Here is an 18249-nt window from a genome sequence, read left to right as displayed (position 1 = left end):
AGTAGTGATGCACATATGGACAGCCAATCTGATGAGCTTCAGCCTTTGTTATTTTCCGCATCAGTACCACTCACATTTCACAATTTTGAATATAATCATTAAAATGATTTACTATCTATGAATCATGGGTATTTTGTGCATATGCTTTGCCTTGTTTGCTGGCAGCAGATACCAATATAGTCATTATCAGCTGAGAAATTTTGAAGTGACCAAATTTTTTTGTGTTTAAGAAACCATCATGTCAAACATATCACTGCATTTCATTATCATGAGTCACTACAACTACTGTTAGCAAGAGTTCAACGTGAACATTAAGTGATCTTCTACCTGAAAAATTGCATTTAACTACTGATAAGAATTTTGCTTCATTTTAAATTTTTTCAAATTCACCCAGTCACTGAGGGTGGAAAAACAGGGATGAATATAGGGAATGAACTAGAACTTTGTGTCTAAATCCAATCTGAGAACAGACAATATAGAATATAGCAGTCTAAAGGGGCAAAATTATCTGCTACTTGTATAGTTTTCATGTTGGCTTCCAATCAGACTGGGCTAGTCAGTCCTTTCTAAAGAGTCAAGAAGCACAGATTGAGGCATTCGAGGGAAAATATGGTTTTCTGTGCTGATTGCTCCACATCACGTGCTGATGAGATTCTGTTTTTCTAAAGTTCTGGATAATATTGGAGGAATGTCAGAAACTAGATGAACTTCTTGTATAATTCTGAATATGTTTTTAAGTGGGTGTGCTGTGCTTATGGCTTTGTCATACATTACAGCACAGAAACCAAACTTCCATAAATTCAAGGACAGTATTCAGTGAAGTTCTTTTTCTCTTTTTTGTTCAGAATAATCCAGTCCAACTATACTTTCTAGCTATATAAAATAATAACAATGATAATAAAATAAAAAATAGAAGCGTTTTAGAAGATGGAACGAGAATCACAGCCTGGAAGGATGACATAATTAGGTTAAGCCAGGTAGTCTGAAAGAGGTAAAATTTTAATTATCTTACTGATAATTGTAGGGGAGGAATAGAAAAGTTTTAGGCATACAAGTCTTCAAGCACAAAAATATAGTTTAGTAGGAGGCATGGACATTAGCCTGTAACATATGAGTTATAATGGCTCAGCTTTTTCCTTCTTCTTGACTTGTCAGTTTTGACTAAATACAACTATTAAAAAAAATCAAGAATAAATGACTAACAAGCCCAAATTACTGTAAAATATTAACACAAATTGACAAATTACAGAAGTTAACTACACATTAAAAACTTTATTATTTTAAGTTAAAGATAAATTAGCTTCTTCTTAATCTCCTAAACCTGTTAAAAAGGTTTCAGCTAGTGTGCTGTCATATACTTTTGCTATCTTCCACTCTTTCAAGGGAATTAGATTCACTGTGATCTGCTGTGTGCCTCAAGGCAAAACCTCAAACACTTCAAGGTTCATTAAGTAGAAATTTAAGGCACTAAAATAAAGAACAGTGGTATGTAGAGATACGGGCTTATATTACAGAATTATATAGATTTAGAATTAATGGCAGAATTAGAAATTCTACCAGCAAGAACAAACAAACAAAATTCATCTTGAAAAGCTCCAGTCCTGCCATAAGCATCATGCAGGCAGGCTTCTACGTGAGCAGATCTCACTGCTGGATTGGGAACTGATACTCCAGAGCTGCAAACACTTTAGAACTAACTTGACTATCATGAACAGACAAAAATTCATGGTGCTTTTCATCACAGTAACAGCTAAGTACATGACTGCATGCATCAAGAATCAATGCTTCAGCTCTTAAATTTCAAAGCATGTAAATGAATTACTCCTTATTTATTCCATAAATACACAAAGAAGATTTTTAAACTTGGTTTTCTACCTTAATCATTTTTCTGAAGTATCTTCTGCTTTGATAACCTCTCCACCATTTCTGTATAAGAATCACCATTTTGCTCAGATATCTAAAATTAAACATATTTAAAAATATGTTATTTTGGAAGAGTACAACTGCAAATGCATTATTTCCTAGTATTAAGAATAACACATAGTGCATTATCCATACATACTCCAGAATGAAGGCCAGTGCAAACCTACTTGATACATTTACATGAGTGAACACAGGCATAAATATATATATATATATATATGCACACACATGTTTTACATACTTTTCAACTTTATATATACATTCATACATATTCACTTAACGTTTGGAAAAGTAAGTTACTGTAATTTTCCAAATATATATACACACATATATACCACTTCCATTATCATTACAAAAAGATTTATGAAAAAGCTGTAAGAATGTAATTTGCATGATAGCTGGTTCCATGAACTTTCTTAGCCAACATATCTAACCACTTCAGAATCCATACTGGGGACCTTTTGTGCTCCTTACCTAAGGTCATCTAATATAGAAGCTGCTCAGTACAGCTACAGTCACTCACTGGAAGTAGGCCTAAGTCCATCCAGCTTTGGAAAGAGGGCATCCACTGAACAGGATCACTCTGTATACAACAGCAGAGTAAATCCTCTTTGCCACTCACTGATTTACTTCTACTTATATGCTCATAATGATTACATTGTTTTTTCTTGTGTTTCAAAAGTCATACGTGCCATTAGGTAGTACAGATGTGTGTTTAGAAGAGCATTTTCCTATAGAATACACTGGTAGAGACTCATGAGTTTTCACTTTCTTCTGCAGCATGCCATTGTCACTCATGTTAGAAAGAGAGGTGCACTGATTGCTCTTGTCTGTCTTTGTAGGGGCTTTTGACACAGGTGGTATAGCTGATATTCTTTGAAAGGCTGAAATAACATGCTTGTTTCCCTGCTAAACACATGCATATGATGGCTACATCCTGTGGCACACAATGGACAACAGATTACCAGTGTTGCTTTTATTTGTTTTTGTTTGGTTGTTTTTTGCTTTTTTGTTTGTCTGTTTGTTTTAATAAGTGCAAATAATGGCTGTTCTTGGGAAAAACATTGGCCTTTAAGTGATTAATGCTATTCAGCCTAACAATTATTTAGGATTGCCATCGTATGTCTGGGTGCTGCCTAATCCTTTGTGATAAGTAAGGGGTCAAATGGAAATACTGAACAACCCCTACTCCTCACAGTCTCAAGCTTTGTAAAGATAGTGAAATTCAAGTAAATGAGTTTGAGAAATTGGGCTTATGACCATGAAAAATGAAGGATTCTCCTGGGAAGAGGAACCAAAAACACTTCCAAAGAACTTATATAAATGTTATATATGGCATTTTACAGACCAGAATAATTGTTTATGATCTCTGTTTTACAAATGGTGAAAAATATATAATGAAACATTTCAAAAAATGCCTTGGCCAAATTGGGCAGTGGAATTTAGTTTTCTACAATATGAATTCAGTTACCAAATGCTCACCAGGCAATTTTTTTAAGGTCCACAGTAACTGAGATATGAAAAGTCACTACAAACAGCATATCTGAGGAATATCCTCATTTCCCCAGTCACACTGAGATCTCTTAATTAATATTTTCTATCTATTAGAATCAATTACTGTAGTGTTGGTAGGACCGTTAATTAAATTCTAAAGGTTTGACTTATGAATTGGTACCAAAATAAACTGAACTTATTCACAGATAATGGGAAAGACTGGCAAATGTGTCCTGATGTGTAGCCATCACAAATGGTTCTCTGCAGTATGCGAATCCAAAACAATTATTACAACCTTTATAACGTGTGAGGTTGGGAAGTTCTTTTTTAGAAAGAAATTCAGAAATGAAATACAGATTAAAATACGTCTAACATACTACCTCAGATAGGCTCGCACTCTGCATCCTCGAAACCAGCTCTGAATCTTGACAGCAGCTTTGTACACTATTTTTCTGTCTTCATCCACAGATCTGATAATATGAGGAGTAACAAGTTATAGTAATCATAGAAAATGTAAAAATTAATAATTGTTGGCATAACAATTTACTACCGAAACAGAAAATTCTTTGCTATTATTCCTTATTGCAGCTGGTGATCTTTTTCACTGGATTTTTGCACCCACAACTAAAATTTTACTTCCACATACTTCAATATTACAAAATTACAGGTACTCACAGTATACCAGATTTGGCAATCTTAACAGATCCATTACTGTAAGTAGAGCAGTTCTGCAGTGGAAATGAAAGCTGCTGTTTCACTTTGCACAAAATAGTTCAAAGACTACTGCAAAACTGACACACATCAATGCCCAAAGTTTGTTAAATTTAAAAGTTAAGCAAAAGATCTTTGCATTTACGTAGCATTCCACACCTTTATATTCTTCGTTCACTGGGCTTGGCTGAACAACTCAACTGAGCTTAAGTGTAATGAAGCAAAATGCTGAGAGAAGCATTAAAAGCACGTAATAAATAATTTCATCTTCATTTTTATTTAGAAAATGCAGAGTAAGTCCGATGATCTACTGGGGCTGTGCTATCTATAGAAGAATGCACCTCTGAGAGTATTTTGTCTCATCATTGCCTAAACATTGCAAGGGGCTTTACAATTTCTGCTGCTTCACAAAAGCAATCAATATGCAACTGGATTATTAGTACTTTAAACTCAGATGCAGTTAAATAAAATCAGATGCAGTGTTTTAAGGACATGGTTTAGTGGGCATAGTGGTGGTGGGTTGGAAGTTTGACTAGGCGATTTAGTGATCTTTTCCAAACTTCACGATTCTCTGATTCTATCAAAATCTCTAAACAAGTTGTTCTGATTTGTTTCAAGGTTTTACTTTGAGCCTTGTTGAAGTAGTTCAAGATTTGCACTCTAAAGAACAGAGATCAAACTACTGGTCAGCCCTTTAGCTCAACAGGAGTGTTTGAAGCCTCTCATTTAAATTCTTAGCTGAAAATGTCTGAGTTTTAGGAAGCTGATGGATTACAGCCTAACCTTAAAAGTGAAACAGTTCATTTTCAAAAAGATGTGCCAAAAACACACCTAAAAAACCAACCCACCAACCAGACATCAAGCATGCTGCCCTCCAATGGATTTCCATGTCTGGCTCAGCCTACCTGAGCTAACCTAAAATGTCTGAAATTCAAGTGAAGTCTGGAGATGTTCAAGGCCTGATCAGATGTGGTCCTGGACAGCCTGATTTAGTGGTGGGCAATTTTGCCTGTAGCAGGAGGACTGGAGCTTGGTCTGTAAGATCCCTTCCAACCCAAACCATTCTATGAGTCTGTGATAAGAGAAGATCATAAAGCCTACTGCTGTGTATACACCTCCAACAGTATGAACCGAAGTTCTGCGAAGGAACAAGTAACAGAACGCTTTATATACAGGCAGAACTTCAACTCTTAACTTTTAGTAATGTTACAGCTGTGCTATTGATGCTTATGGTGTTGTAATTGGTTTCTGAAAGAAAAGCATGCATTAAATAGTGAAGAAAAAGTAAAGCAACTATCCTAAATATGTGAGTTTAAATGTTAACCATGCACTAACAAATACAGTGCATTTGGGTTTACAGTACGAATTCACAAAGTAATAAAATAGTTCTTAAAACACCTTATTTCCTAAAACGTGATAAGTTATGAATGATTTCCTGCTGCCTTTGCTGTCATAAAAACCCTTAGAATCCCTGGGCCAAGGAGATGGCAACAGGTGGCCTGGGCAGATGGTGCTCTGTCCCAGGACATCTCAGCAGACCAGGTGTCTCCTTCCTTCGAAGGAGAAACATAAAACCTGTCCTGGGTGTTGTAGAGGACTGATGTCCAGAACCAGAAAAACCAAGGACCAGTCAAACTCCATGATCTGACGTAGCAACAAGGCACGGTTTTAAACACTGTGGATCTTAAGCATCAGCTCTCTCAACGACTGAGGGACATTCAGTTGCTTAAAGTGAGTACACAAATAGGTAGGCAAATAAATAAATAAATAAAAGTGGTGCCTTTCAGCAGCACAAGTTAAACATCGAGTAAAAGTCACACTTCTGGGCCAGGAGAGAACGGACCCTCACAGTTTCCACACTTCACGTGAGGCTTTCCAGATGCCGGTTTTCCCGGGGGGGGGGGATGAGAAGGACAGTGCCTATTTCCACCTTCTAACCGGACTCTTCAGGGAACCCGCTACTCGCTTCCCTCAGACCCGCCGGCAGCACGCCTGCCGCTTTGGGCGGGAGCAGCCGCCATCTCGCAACCGGGGAAGGACGAAGCTGGCAGCGGTACAGGCGGCCCCTTCCCAGCGCCAGGATCCGCGTCCCATCCCGCTGGGGTTACCTGTTCTTACGGAAATACTCCTCCCGCAGCCGCGAGAGTCTCGCCTCCAGCCGAACCAGCGCAGCCATGCTCCCCCCGCCTTTCCGACGCCACAGCCGCCATGGCAACGGGGCCGCACCACTCTCCGAACCCGCGGGGGAGAGCGGCGCATCCCGCGGTCCTGCCGACAAGGAGCGGAGGGCGCGAGGGCAGCGGGAGCGCTGCGGGGCGGGAGCCGTGAGGAACTGTAAGCACGGCGCGGGGTGCAGGAGAGCGCGTGCGGCGGTGCGGACGGAGAAGGGGAGATGCGAGATGGTGGTCGCGGCCGCCTTCCTGCCGGAGCCGCGGCCGCTTCCGGGCTCTCATCATGGGGGACTGAGGAGTAGCGCTGGTCGCCCGTGTCCTCCCCGTCTGGCCCTCGCCGCCGCCCCCGACCCCCGTGGCGGCTCCCCTCGGCTCAGTCTTTGCGAAGCGGCGCCAGCCTCCCTGGGGAGCGGCCGGGGCAGGCGCCGGGTTCATGTTCCGGGTCGCCGAGCCCAACCCGACCCGAGCTCCGGCAGCGAGGAAGAGCTGGTGAGGCCGGGCGGCGGGGCCGCCGCTTGGGTGGGAGGGGAAGCGCCGAGGGAGCGTCGTCGCCGTACCGGGTATGGGGTTCAGTACTGGGAGTGAGGTGTCCCGGGCTCGGCCTTTGCACAGACTCTGCAGGGTTTTGTTTTTCACCGAGGCGCACCTGCCTCGTTTGCCTCACCTCTTGGTGTAGGATGAGAAGACGTCCAACGAGGTGTGGCTGCTGTTCTGGGCCCGTGTTGATTCAAACCGATAATCAACAAGTGTGGCCAACAGAATGGTCAACAGAAGCGTAGTAGGTGCAGCTCAGTGTGGTTCACGTGTTGGTTGTTTCCAGACACTAGGGCAGCACATGGCAACGAAAGGTTTCAAAGCTGGTGACGGGTCTGGAGCACAAATCTTTTGGGGAGCAGCTGAGGGAACTGGAGAAGAGGAGGCTCAGGGAGACCTCACCACTCTCTACAACTGCCTGAAAGGAGGTTGTGGCAAGGGGGGTTGGTGGGGGGGGGGGGGGGGGGGGTCAGCCTCTTCTGCTGGGTAGCAGTTACAGGACAAGAGGGAATAACCTCAAGTTACACCAGGGGAGGTTCAGGTTGAATATTAGGAAGTATTTTTTCCCAAAAAGCAGTGATAAAGCACTGGCCCAGGCTGCCTAGGAAGGCGGTGGAGTTACCGCCCCTAGAGATGCTCAAGAAACATGTGGATTCTCGGAGTCTTTATTAGCACAGTGATTCCAAAGGCTTTATTACATCTCTAGTAGGACTATGGACAATGGTAAGTCAGTAGCAGAAGATGGAGGAGTGAGTATTGTTTACAGGCATTGGAGATCAAAAGGCTGTTTGTGGGGAGCCCTAATGAATGTGAAGCATCCCAGCTTTGGAAACCAGGTTTCATTTCTTTCACAACCAGCTGGTTTTAATCTCCTGCACAGTATTTTTATTTCTTGTATACATCATAGGGAACTTAATGGTTGATTTCATTTTCACTAATGGAAGTGGAGACGTGTGAGATGAGTTGGTTTTGTTATTTGGTTTGTTAGTTTTGTTTATTTTTCTTGAATGTTGATGATGATTCCAGGCCTGGCTTGAGGCTTTGCTGCTCTTTCTAGAGGCAGTTTCTGTATAGAAATGTCTGCGGGTAGAGTTCCCAGATTTTCAACAAATTTGCTCTTATCATTGTCTTTGTTTATTATATGGGCATGGGGAAGAAGAGGAGGATGGATTTAGTATTTAAATTATTCCTCCACTTCGTTTGACAGCATCACTTTCTTCCCTGGCTTTTTTCATGGCTTCTCATATCTTTATATGAGAGAAGGCTTTCAGACTAGGATTGTATTAGCCTAGATAGCACATAGTTCTAGAAAACTTATGACTAGTGACATTAGCATACGTATTTGCCTACTCTAACTTCTGTTGATGTAGTTCATAACACATCAGAGAATGAGGCGTGCTTTTCTGGCAGAACTATACTTATTTTATTACTAATGTTGCATGTAGCAGAAGCATGGCTTAAGACCATCCTAGCTTGTATCTTTACTATGAGAAAGTTTTCATTATATTGTTAATTTGTCATTTGTCTTTAAGCTTTATTATTTTCTGCCCATGTAAAGTAATTTAATTCCTGAGGCTTTAAAATTGATGTTCAGCAAAGCAGGCTATGGGATTTTGACATATACTCCCGTAATTGTCCTCAGACAGCGATGGTTTTGCTTGTCCAAATACACTGCCCAGAGAAATTCAGTACTGAGAGAGATATTGACATCTTGTAATTTATAGGACTGTTCGTTTAGTAATTTTGAAGGGAGATCCATTAAAAATTCTAATGGTCCCTCAGAGCTGCACTTTTCTTATCCTTCTCTCGTTTAAAAGAAGTCTGTTTGAAATGCAGCGAAGTATTTTTCAATGCGTAATACTTAATGTAGAAAATAAAGAACTTGGTCATAATAAAAACGTTAAGGCACTAAAAATGTTCAGTTTCTAAACTGCTGTAGAGTAGAATTGTTCACTTTGGTGTATCTACTCTGAAGCCAAAGGTTTTTCATTTTTTTTCCTACAACTACCTATGACAACTCGGGAATAGTTTGCAGTTTGGATACTTACTGGGCACTCTGATTCTTAGAGCGATGACTTTGATGTCACCATTTGACCGTTCGTGTGATTCTCCACCTTGACAATTAATTAATGAAGTCATACATCTGAAAAGGGCAAGCATATCAGTAAATGGGAGCAATAGTATTGCAAGAATTGCTACCTCTCATGATAAATTGCCCCAAATCTCATTTCTGGCTGACCAATTCATTTGTGTTAGACCGTTACTAAATGTCAGCATCTTTCTGACTGTGTACTGTTGCTCAGTACTGAATTCTTCTTCACTGTTAAATATGAGTGGAGAGTGTTGTTTAAAAGGTTTGTCAGTATTTGTTGTTTCTCCTTCTTTGGTAAATAGTAATTGTAGAAAAGCCAGAGGAACTAGTTACAGGTTTGTTTGGCTTTAATTTTTAGGGGGACCAGCAGCATAATCAGCTGATGAAATTCCATCATTCCTCATATGCTAATAACTTTCTCTTGTATAGGTCAAATGTAGGGGTATTCCTAAACCACGTCTAAAGTGTTTTCTCAAATGCAGAGTCAGGACTGAGAATTGACTTTAATGTATAACTTGGGGAATAAACTGTTGTTTGTACAGATAATCTAGAAGCTATGTATTTGATATCAAAACTAGTTCATTGAAAATTCCAGCAAGGGCAGTAAGTGTACATCTATAACTGTAGAACTATGACTTAAGTAAAATTTCCTTTTTTTGAGGCTCTTCTGCACTTCTGGTTGTTCATGAAACGCATTTATATATATATATACTTATTTATATACATATATTAATATGCACACACGTCTTCCTAAAGAAAGAGAGTTTCCCTACCTTAAAGATGAACTATAGCCTAAGATTTGGGGCTTAGTCTTCACAGGAAGCACTGGGCCAGATTCATAGAAGTGGAGGAGATTCTCTGTTGCTTGACCGCTAGCTACTATGAGTGTGATAGTTATTGGTACAGGAGTGGAATGCATTGGGGTCATTGTGTAACTTTCTCAAACCTGTTAGAGAAAATCTAAAGATGTATCTAGATGCAGATACAGAACTGGATTCTCTGGGTCCTCCTGTTGAGGATGGCTACTTGATGACTGGCGACTTTAAATAATGGAGGCCCAACTTATGTTACTTCTATATAAAATAAATGTGTATACCATAATATATAACAACAACAACAACAACAAAAAAAACCTCAGTAATTTTCTTGCCTACTATAGTATCTTATCAGCTGTTTAGTAATTTAAACTTTGGTTGCTCTGACGTGATTTCTACTTCATGCTTATCCCTAGAACAGTGAAAGTTCATTGGAATCAGTAAATTCTCTTGGCAGGGCAGTAAGTTTTTTCATCTGCTGCATCCTCCCAAGTGCTTACATCTGTTCACTCAAAATTTCTGCTTTGTGCAGCATTGATGTGGTCTTAAAACTGTTGTTTTGAGAAAATAATGTCTGAGATGGAAAAAAAACTTGAATTAATGCCCGTTTGCAGATAAGGGTGCAGTGTGAGTACAGTCGTGTTACAAGACATCAAGGAATCCATATGAGACAAGATTATGTAAGTCTGGTTTTATAATCCCAGTGTGCAAGGGAACACTTGATTTTCCTGTGCGTTTAGCTTGTGATCAAGGTTGATTGCGAAGGCAGCCAATATAATGGATCTGAGGAAACTGCTTTTCTTTGGATTTGTTATCAGTGGTTACTTTTCAGAACTGATGAGGCAGATATGGCATAACTTCTGCTGCAAGGAACACTTTGTTTAACAGAAAAATCTATAGAACTAGAAAGTAAATGTAAATACAGCTGTCGGTAGAAGATATTACATCTTCTTAAGAGTCATGCAACTGTATTAGCTCTCCTGTCACTGTGTTAGATGTTTGTTTTATGTTTCATGAGCAGTCAGAGCTCTACATTATGTGTTTTAGGTGGGAAGTGAACAGAAAGTATGGTAGTTGATTTGCATTGCAAAAACAAGTGCCTAAGTAGTAGTACTAATAGGAATTAGTACTACAATTTAGTACTTAATGGAATTATTAGTACTACTTCCATTAGTGGTTTCTATACTGAATATTAATGTTGTAGGTGAACTGTGTTTTGGAGTAGATAAAAGCAGTTACCTTGTTCCCTGCAAACTACTCTGGTAAGGGTAGAGAATAAATGGGTCAAATTTGAGTGAACTACGAGAAAACTGCTTCAGATAATTGTAAAAATCAGTGTGGGCAAGTTATATTTTCTTATAGTAAAGCAGAATCTTCTCCTAGTGAGGACATTACTGTTTATTGCTAGCTATGGGCTGTTGCTGTAACAGCATTTTTATGGCCTGCTGTGAGTCATGCTAAACTACAGCTCAACTTAATATTTTATCTGTCAAAATATGTTGTTCTGTGTTCCTTATTGCTGTCTTTGAAGTTTTTTGTCTTAGAGAATACCATTGAGACTCACAGGTAATGTCTTTAATAGTTTTTTTTTGTCTGACTCCCATTATCACAGTTGTTTCTCTACCTATTTCAAACACAAACACTTTTGTTACAGTGATGATTAAAGTGTACTACGTGGGGTTGGAATGCAGCCTTGACAGCTGGTTGTGATCCATGCAGAAAGCTGCAAAACTGGGTTTGTCTGATAAATAGTACAGTGGTAGCCATATACTCTTTAATTTTAGAACAGTTGAACAAAAATCTGTTTCCATCTGATACCAGCGAGATCATAGCAAGGGAAAGGGGAGCTCCAATAAAATTAGAGAGATTCCTTGTTTTCTTCAGAAATAAAGTCTCAATGTGAGCCACCCTCACACTGAAAGTACAGTGAGTTTAAAATGCTGAAGTACAATCCATTGGGGTAAAATCTCCTACAAAAGAAAAAAGCAAACCTATCCCATGCAGTAAGTAAAACTTCAGGAACCAAAGGCAAGAATTGGTTTTAAATCATTGTAATGCTCCATGCCTGAAAGTACAAATAAACACCTAGAATTGTAGATGAGTTGACTTTCACTTATCTCCCTGAGTTTTCAGATAATTACTGCTTCTTTTGAAACGCTTTTCCTGCTATGTTGTTTCTCTTGCTTTTGAGAGTGCTTTTGTATGATTATGGAGATTTTAATTCTTGGGAACCAAATGGATTAAGGAGGGTTGTAGAGAGTTTGATTCTTAGGAACACAGGGATTAAAAACAGTTGTAGTAATCTTCCAAAGCTGTTTCATTTCTTACAGGATAATGCAAAGATTCTCTTGCGCTAAGAGACAAAGAAAGTGTTAGGTTAAGTGAGAGAAATGGGACTAGAGATTATAGCAGGTTAGAAAAAGATACAAAGAATAAATGCAATTGACAGAGTAGTTTTGGGAACTCAAAATGGTCTTGTCTTTTTAGCTCTGCTTTTGGTGAGGCTGTTGTTGAAATTCTAAGTATATGTGAAAACTGCGTAAAAGGAAAATATATCGTTTCTTTAGGTAAGAGTTTTCATGACCAACTTGGACTTGTTCTTAAGTGTTCTCATCTGTCCCTGTGTTAATATTTAACATTTGTGTGCTTTTGTATTCTTGACTATTCAGCTATTACTGTCTAAGCATCTTTAACTTTGGAGTTTGTGGTGAATGAGGGAACTTACATGCTACGCATACAGTATTTCTCAATATCAACAACTCTGTTGATGTGGATAGATAACTAGTTATTAATTCTGTCATTAAGCTGTATTACAAAACCAAGAATTCTAATCTTGATTTTAAACATCTTGTGTAAAACTCACAGACAGTCCTTCTATTAATCAATTGACATAGTGGCGTGAAGGGCGTGAATGTTCTTGGCTTTATGTCAACAAAAACGATCTTCCTGTACTTTGATGTGAAAACCTGTTCCTTGTGTTTACAGAGAAGGGTCACTGCCTTCAGAGAAGGATTAGAGTTCAGCAGCCAGTTGTTTTCTTTTTGTAGTTGTGTTCATGTAAAGCATGGGTGAAGTTACCAAAGCCTGCTGAGTTAGGCATGCTAAGTGCTAGAGAAGCTTGAGGAGGGAGCAGGGAAACATTTAAATTGCTAAGTCAGTAATCAGACATTGTGATTAGGGCTTCTTTTTCTTACACAAGTGTGTAACTCTTAATGGTGCCTAGACATGGTGGGAAACTTTGCATTTAATACTCTGGAATTACTTTTAGCAGGGTATTCTCCCTACTTAATATCATTCCCCCAAATCATTTGGAAAGATGGAATTAGTCACTATTTAAAAAAATATATATCAAAGAATAACTGTCTTAATTTTGGCATCTAGTTACCATCAAGACATAATTAACCTTAAAATATTTTATTCCAGTGACAACTCTTAATGTTAACTCTCTCTTAACTCTCCAATGTACTATCAAGGAAGAATATTATGTATTCAGTTTCCCATTCATAACATTAAAAGATGCTCCCAGCCTGCACTTAGAGTAGAAGTTCTTACTGTGGTGATGCCATCACCAAGTGGAATCCTTGAAAGTAATGAAAATATGGTGAGGTTAAAAAAAAGCAAATGGAAAGAAAAATGTTGTTCTTGTCTCCGGAAGAGAAAAATGGAAAGGAAACTCAAAAGGAGAGTATACTGATGTGTTGCAAGTTCTGTAGGACTGACTGGGAAGGATGTGGATCTCAGCAGAAATACAATAGCATTTGTAGAGTACAGAACAATGTTGCATACAGTGACTTAAATGATCTTCTTATGTAAAATTGTTAATAGTTTTTTTAGATTCATTTGCTGTTTGTTTGTTTTTCTCTTGGAAAATATAGGCATTTCAGTAGGACTATGGAGGAGCTGGTTCACGATCTGGTCTCAGCGCTGGAAGAAAGTTCAGAGCAAGCCAGAGGAGGTTTTGCTGATACTGGAGATCATTCTCGAAGTGTCTCTTGTCTTCTGAAGCGGCAGGCAAGAAAAAGGAGGGGACGAAAAAGGCGTTCCTTTACCACCCATCATCCGTGGGAGACTGGTCACTGTTTAAGTGAAGGTTCTGATTCCAGTTTGGAAGAATCAAGCAAAGATTACAGGGAGAATCATACTAACAAGAAAGACCACAGTGACTCTGATGATCAGTTGTTGATCGCTAAACGCAGGCCTTCCTCAAACTTAAATAACATTAGAGGCAAAAGACCTCTATGGCATGAACCAGATTTGGCTGTGGACAATTTAGGAAACAGAACTTTGCGCAGGAGAAGAAAGGTGAAACGAATGGCAATAGATCTGCCATCAGAAGTTTCTAATGCACTGACAATAACTCAACAGCAGGATAATAGAGATCAAGAAATGGACAATGACAATAAATCATACCAACATCAGGAGTTTCCTAAGAGCAAAGTGAAAAAGAGGAAAGTAGCTGCAGTTCGACATGGACCAGAAATCTTGGATGAAGGAGTAGTAATAGAAAATGAAGAAATGAACCAAGCAAATAAGGACAAAATGGAGTATGAAGAGCAAAAGGGCTCAGATGAGAACATGAGCGACAGGTTATTTTTTTTTTTTCCTCTTTACAGAAACTTTAGATAATATTTATTTGCCTATGTTTCTACTATTGGAAATATCTGTGCTTTTTTTCTTTCATTTCAGAGTCAGATTGCTTCTACAAATGGCATCTGTGTAACAAGTAACTTTAGGGTTGGTTGATGGTTTTTGTTTTTGCTTTTTCTTGTTTTTTGACATAAGTTTGCAGTTTTTTAATATAAACTGAGCTGAATTGATCAGGTTAATGGAATCCAGCATAAAATAGTCAAGTAGCAGAGTAGTAATAATAGTAATAGTACATCATAATTGTTTCAAGGTTAAGAAAGATAGAATATAAAAATGATTAATCCTGTTTGTTGTTGTCTTTTTTCATTTTTTTCCTGAGTATTTTAACTGGAAACAGTTCTCGGACAATCTCACAGGAAACATTAAGATTTTCATAATTTCTAGACACTGATGCTTTGGTTATTATCTCTTAATCAAAAAGGCTGTCAGTATTTAGGTTTATCTTTGAGACAGTATGTTTTTCTTTGTCATGGGCATAAAAAGTCTGCAGGTTGTTAAGGATATACATCATTTATGAAATGCATAAACCAATTTACAGTTCAGAAACACCTGAGCTTGCCATTAGAAAAATGGGGGAATGATGACCCTTTGTCAGTATACCTCATCCATCCATTCCAGACAGCAGGCATACTACAATGGTAATTGTTTTGAAAGTACTATTTTGACAACACAGTAAGGTGTTAGTCATTTTTCCACCATACACAGGGGACTTTACCTGCAGGGCCTGGTAAGCCTGATTATGTTTATCCCGTGTGTCTGGTTCTCAATGCAGAACTGTCAACAAGAAAGACTCCTATTAGAACACAACTTTGATCAGTTGCTTGACAGAACTCCTGCCCCTGTTCGGTTGTGATTTTGTTGTTTGATTGATTGATTTTTTTTTTCCCTAGGCATTTTATCTACAAGCTGACGAACAGACAGATTGGTTACAGTAATAATAGCAGTACTAATAAGTGAATAACTCCAATTATTGTCTGTAAAGTTATTTGAGTTAATTACATGCTGGCATTGTCTCTCACCAGCAGATCATAAGCAGTTGAAAAAGTAGTGTGAACCTTGACTTCTGAAAAGTCTTCCTTAAGTCTCAGTTACTAGAACAGAAGCAGTACTACTTGGCAGCCAGTTTAGCTTCAGACATCTCACTTCAATGTAAAGTCAGAGGTATGTCTCATCAGGGAGCCTTTAGAACACTTCCCTCTTTGATACAGGGACTTGGCCTCCCTCAGGATCAGTACCTAAAGACAGATGATTAGAAATCTTCCCAGGAGCTGGGAACTGTTGCACGTTTCATCCTCTGTGCATGCAACACATTTTTCAAATTTTGTTTTTAAAATATTCTCTCAATGTTGATTCCTACTTTTTTTTTTGTTTGTTTTGTTTTGTTTTGTTTTCTCTTTGAAGTTCAGAGCTCAGTTTTCTGGCTCTCAATGGCAGTATTTAAATGATTCTGGAGATGGATTCCTATGCAGCTGGTTCTGAGCACCAAAAATGAAGTTTCTGATCAGAGCCTGTCTTCCCCTTCCCCCTGTCTTTTCCCCTTATCCTTAACATCAATTTCAGACAAATTTGGTGACATAAGGAAGATATTTTAATTCTCATTAAGCTTTGGTGGTTTTTTGTTTTGGTTTGTTTGCTCGTTTGTTTTTCTATTTAAGTGACTAAAAAGAGAAAGTCTGAACTGTTGCTTTTGAAAATGAGAGCAGTTCAACTAAGTCCTTTAGTAGAGGAGATGCTTACCCAGCAGTGTGCCAGTTGGTGCTCAGTGACTCCTCAGTTTTTGGGACAGGATTAATTAGTAACCACAAGGTGAGGGGACAGTTTGCTAGTAATGATGACTTAAGTAGATTATTTCCTTTTCTCTGTTTCCACGAATGTGTAGATAAAGCTTTGAAAGCTTTTTCAGTATCAAAGGTATTACTGTAAAGTTTTTGCTTGCTATTTTTTATTGCTGAAGGGAATCTGTCTTCTTGTTCATTGACTGCCATGTTGCACTTTTCTCAGGTGGAGCTCCTGCCTAATCTAACTGTGGCCTGAGATTAATGAACACTGGTTGCTGTGGAATATGTCGGCATTGTTTGTAATTTAATGGGTTTTTTTGTTTGTTTTTATTTATTTTTTAACAAGGGAGGGAAAAAAATTATGTTTGAATGCTCCAAGTTGTTATGTTTTTGTAAACTGGCTAGTCCTTCAGTAAGAATAATCGCACAATTAAAAAGTCATATTTAAACAAAACAAGCAAACAAGAAAAGGCAACCAAAAAACCCTGTTCCCAGAATATGGAATAACAGGAAAATTTGGTGGGGAAAAAAATGAAAGAAATATTAAGGCTGAAAGGATTTCCTACCTTTCATTTTAACAATAATAAGTGAACAGGAAGCATCCATATAAAGGAGGTATTTTTTCTTTAGATATGATGTAAAATTGTATGCAACTAAATGTAAGACTAGTAAAGTTATCTGTGTTGTAATTAATTTGGTGATGATTGTTAGAGAAAAGTTACTAGCATTCACTGCATCAAAAGGCTTAAGTCTTGGTCTCCTTCATGAAAGATAGTTACAATATCAACACTTGTAATATATCACCTTTCTTCTGCTTAAAACAACTGTGCAAATGAAGTGCGTGAGTCTCTGTTTTGTTTATATTATGTAAAACATGTGTATAAGTTTTGCTTCTGTAGTAAGAATATACGTAACAGAACATGTGGCAGTGATTAAGGAAACTTCCATCTTCAAAGTTATATACGTGATAACAAAACAAGAAACTTCACACTGCTTATTGGTTCCTGATACCATATTGTTTCATGTGTTGGAATGTTTTTTGGGTAAGCAGAGAAATGTAAAAAAAGACTTGTGGTTTGTTTACACACATGGCTTGTGTGTAATGTTGAGAGGAACTGTAGTATTTGCAGCTTTAATTTGAATGTATGGTGAGTTGATTATTTTTTTCCCCCCTCAAATTGCTTAATGTTCCACTGTAAGTAGAACGTGATTAACTTTTGGTGAGATTACTTCCTGCTCTATTCAGTGGAAAGTAATAAGTGATTTACAAAATTCCTTGTAGGTGAAACTCACCAAATAGCAAGTTGTATTATTAAAAGAAGAGCATATTCTAAGTGTTTAGAGATGCATGGAGTAATTTCTTTGCAATATGTGTACAGTAAAGAGAGAAGTACATTGATGAATCTGTTGTATTTCTTAAGAGAGAACTTGCATGCACATTGTATGCAGCCATTCTGATTTTAATGTTCAGACAGAAACTGGAGGAGTGATCTGTACCTTCTTTTCTTTTGTTTGTGGTTTTTTTTTCTTGGTATTGTGTTCATTGTGTTGGCGGTGTTACAACCACTGACCATACTTTGTCGAGATAGTGTTTATTTTTAAATACTTTGCTACTAGTGCTGTCAATTATTTTTTTCTTTCTCAATGAGACAATAATATATTGTGAATTCTTAAGCAATGAATTTTTCAGATTATTTGCCAGTGATATTTAGAAAGATAATTTGTATTTTTTCAGATTCCCATACTTGACATGCTGAAGGAAAGCACAGATTGCTTTTGATTGAAATTTTTCCTATTTTTTTGAGCAGTGGTGTTCCAGAATCAAGCTGAATTGCATAGCATAAGAAAGGAGCAGTGAGCATTTGATGGAAGCACATAATAAAATGCATCAATTGTGTCAGCGCCTTGTAGTAGTCACATCTGGCCTACTGTCAGGGTACCATTAGATTCCTGTGGTTTTATGTTCCAAAAATAATATTCTGTAGTTAATGGAACTAGGATATTTGCAGTTTGATTAAGAAATAATAATAATGCAATCCTACTTTCTTTCTGATCTTTGGTGTGCTTAAGTTCCATCTGAGCAC

At 38.2% G+C, this 18249-nt stretch overlaps 2 protein-coding genes across 6 annotated transcripts in view; one reads left to right on the top strand and one right to left on the bottom strand.

The window, feature by feature from the left end:
• The window catches only part of SPATA17 (spermatogenesis associated 17), an 84509-nt gene extending 78152 nt beyond the window's left edge, over nt 1-6357 (bottom strand). For all 4 annotated transcript variants that reach the window (XM_072333026.1, XM_072333025.1, XM_072333027.1 and 1 more), the window contains exons 1-3: nt 6237-6357; nt 3798-3887; nt 1876-1957 (exon numbers count right to left, since the gene is read on the bottom strand). In XM_072333026.1, coding sequence (XP_072189127.1) covers nt 1876-1957; nt 3798-3887; nt 6237-6304 — 240 coding nt within the window. In that variant the 5' untranslated portion in view covers nt 6305-6357. The remainder of the gene's footprint in view (nt 1-1875; nt 1958-3797; nt 3888-6236) is intronic.
• A 106-nt stretch (nt 6358-6463) lies between these two features.
• GPATCH2 (G-patch domain containing 2) overlaps nt 6464-18249 on the top strand; it is a 102547-nt gene continuing 90761 nt past the window's right edge. Inside the window, exons 1-2 of one of the 2 annotated variants that reach the window (XM_072333023.1) lie at nt 6464-6859; nt 13616-14326. In XM_072333023.1, the coding sequence (XP_072189124.1) occupies nt 6528-6859; nt 13616-14326 (1043 nt within the window). In that variant the 5' untranslated portion in view covers nt 6464-6527. The remainder of the gene's footprint in view (nt 6860-13615; nt 14327-18249) is intronic. The other variant, XM_072333024.1, reaches the window with a different exon arrangement.

Source organism: Excalfactoria chinensis, chromosome 3 (genome assembly GCF_039878825.1).
Source record: "Excalfactoria chinensis isolate bCotChi1 chromosome 3, bCotChi1.hap2, whole genome shotgun sequence".
Lineage (NCBI taxonomy): Eukaryota > Metazoa > Chordata > Aves > Galliformes > Phasianidae > Excalfactoria > Excalfactoria chinensis.
The sequence above is the reverse complement of the archived record's forward strand: the minus strand, read 5'-3'. Positions and strand labels throughout refer to the sequence as shown.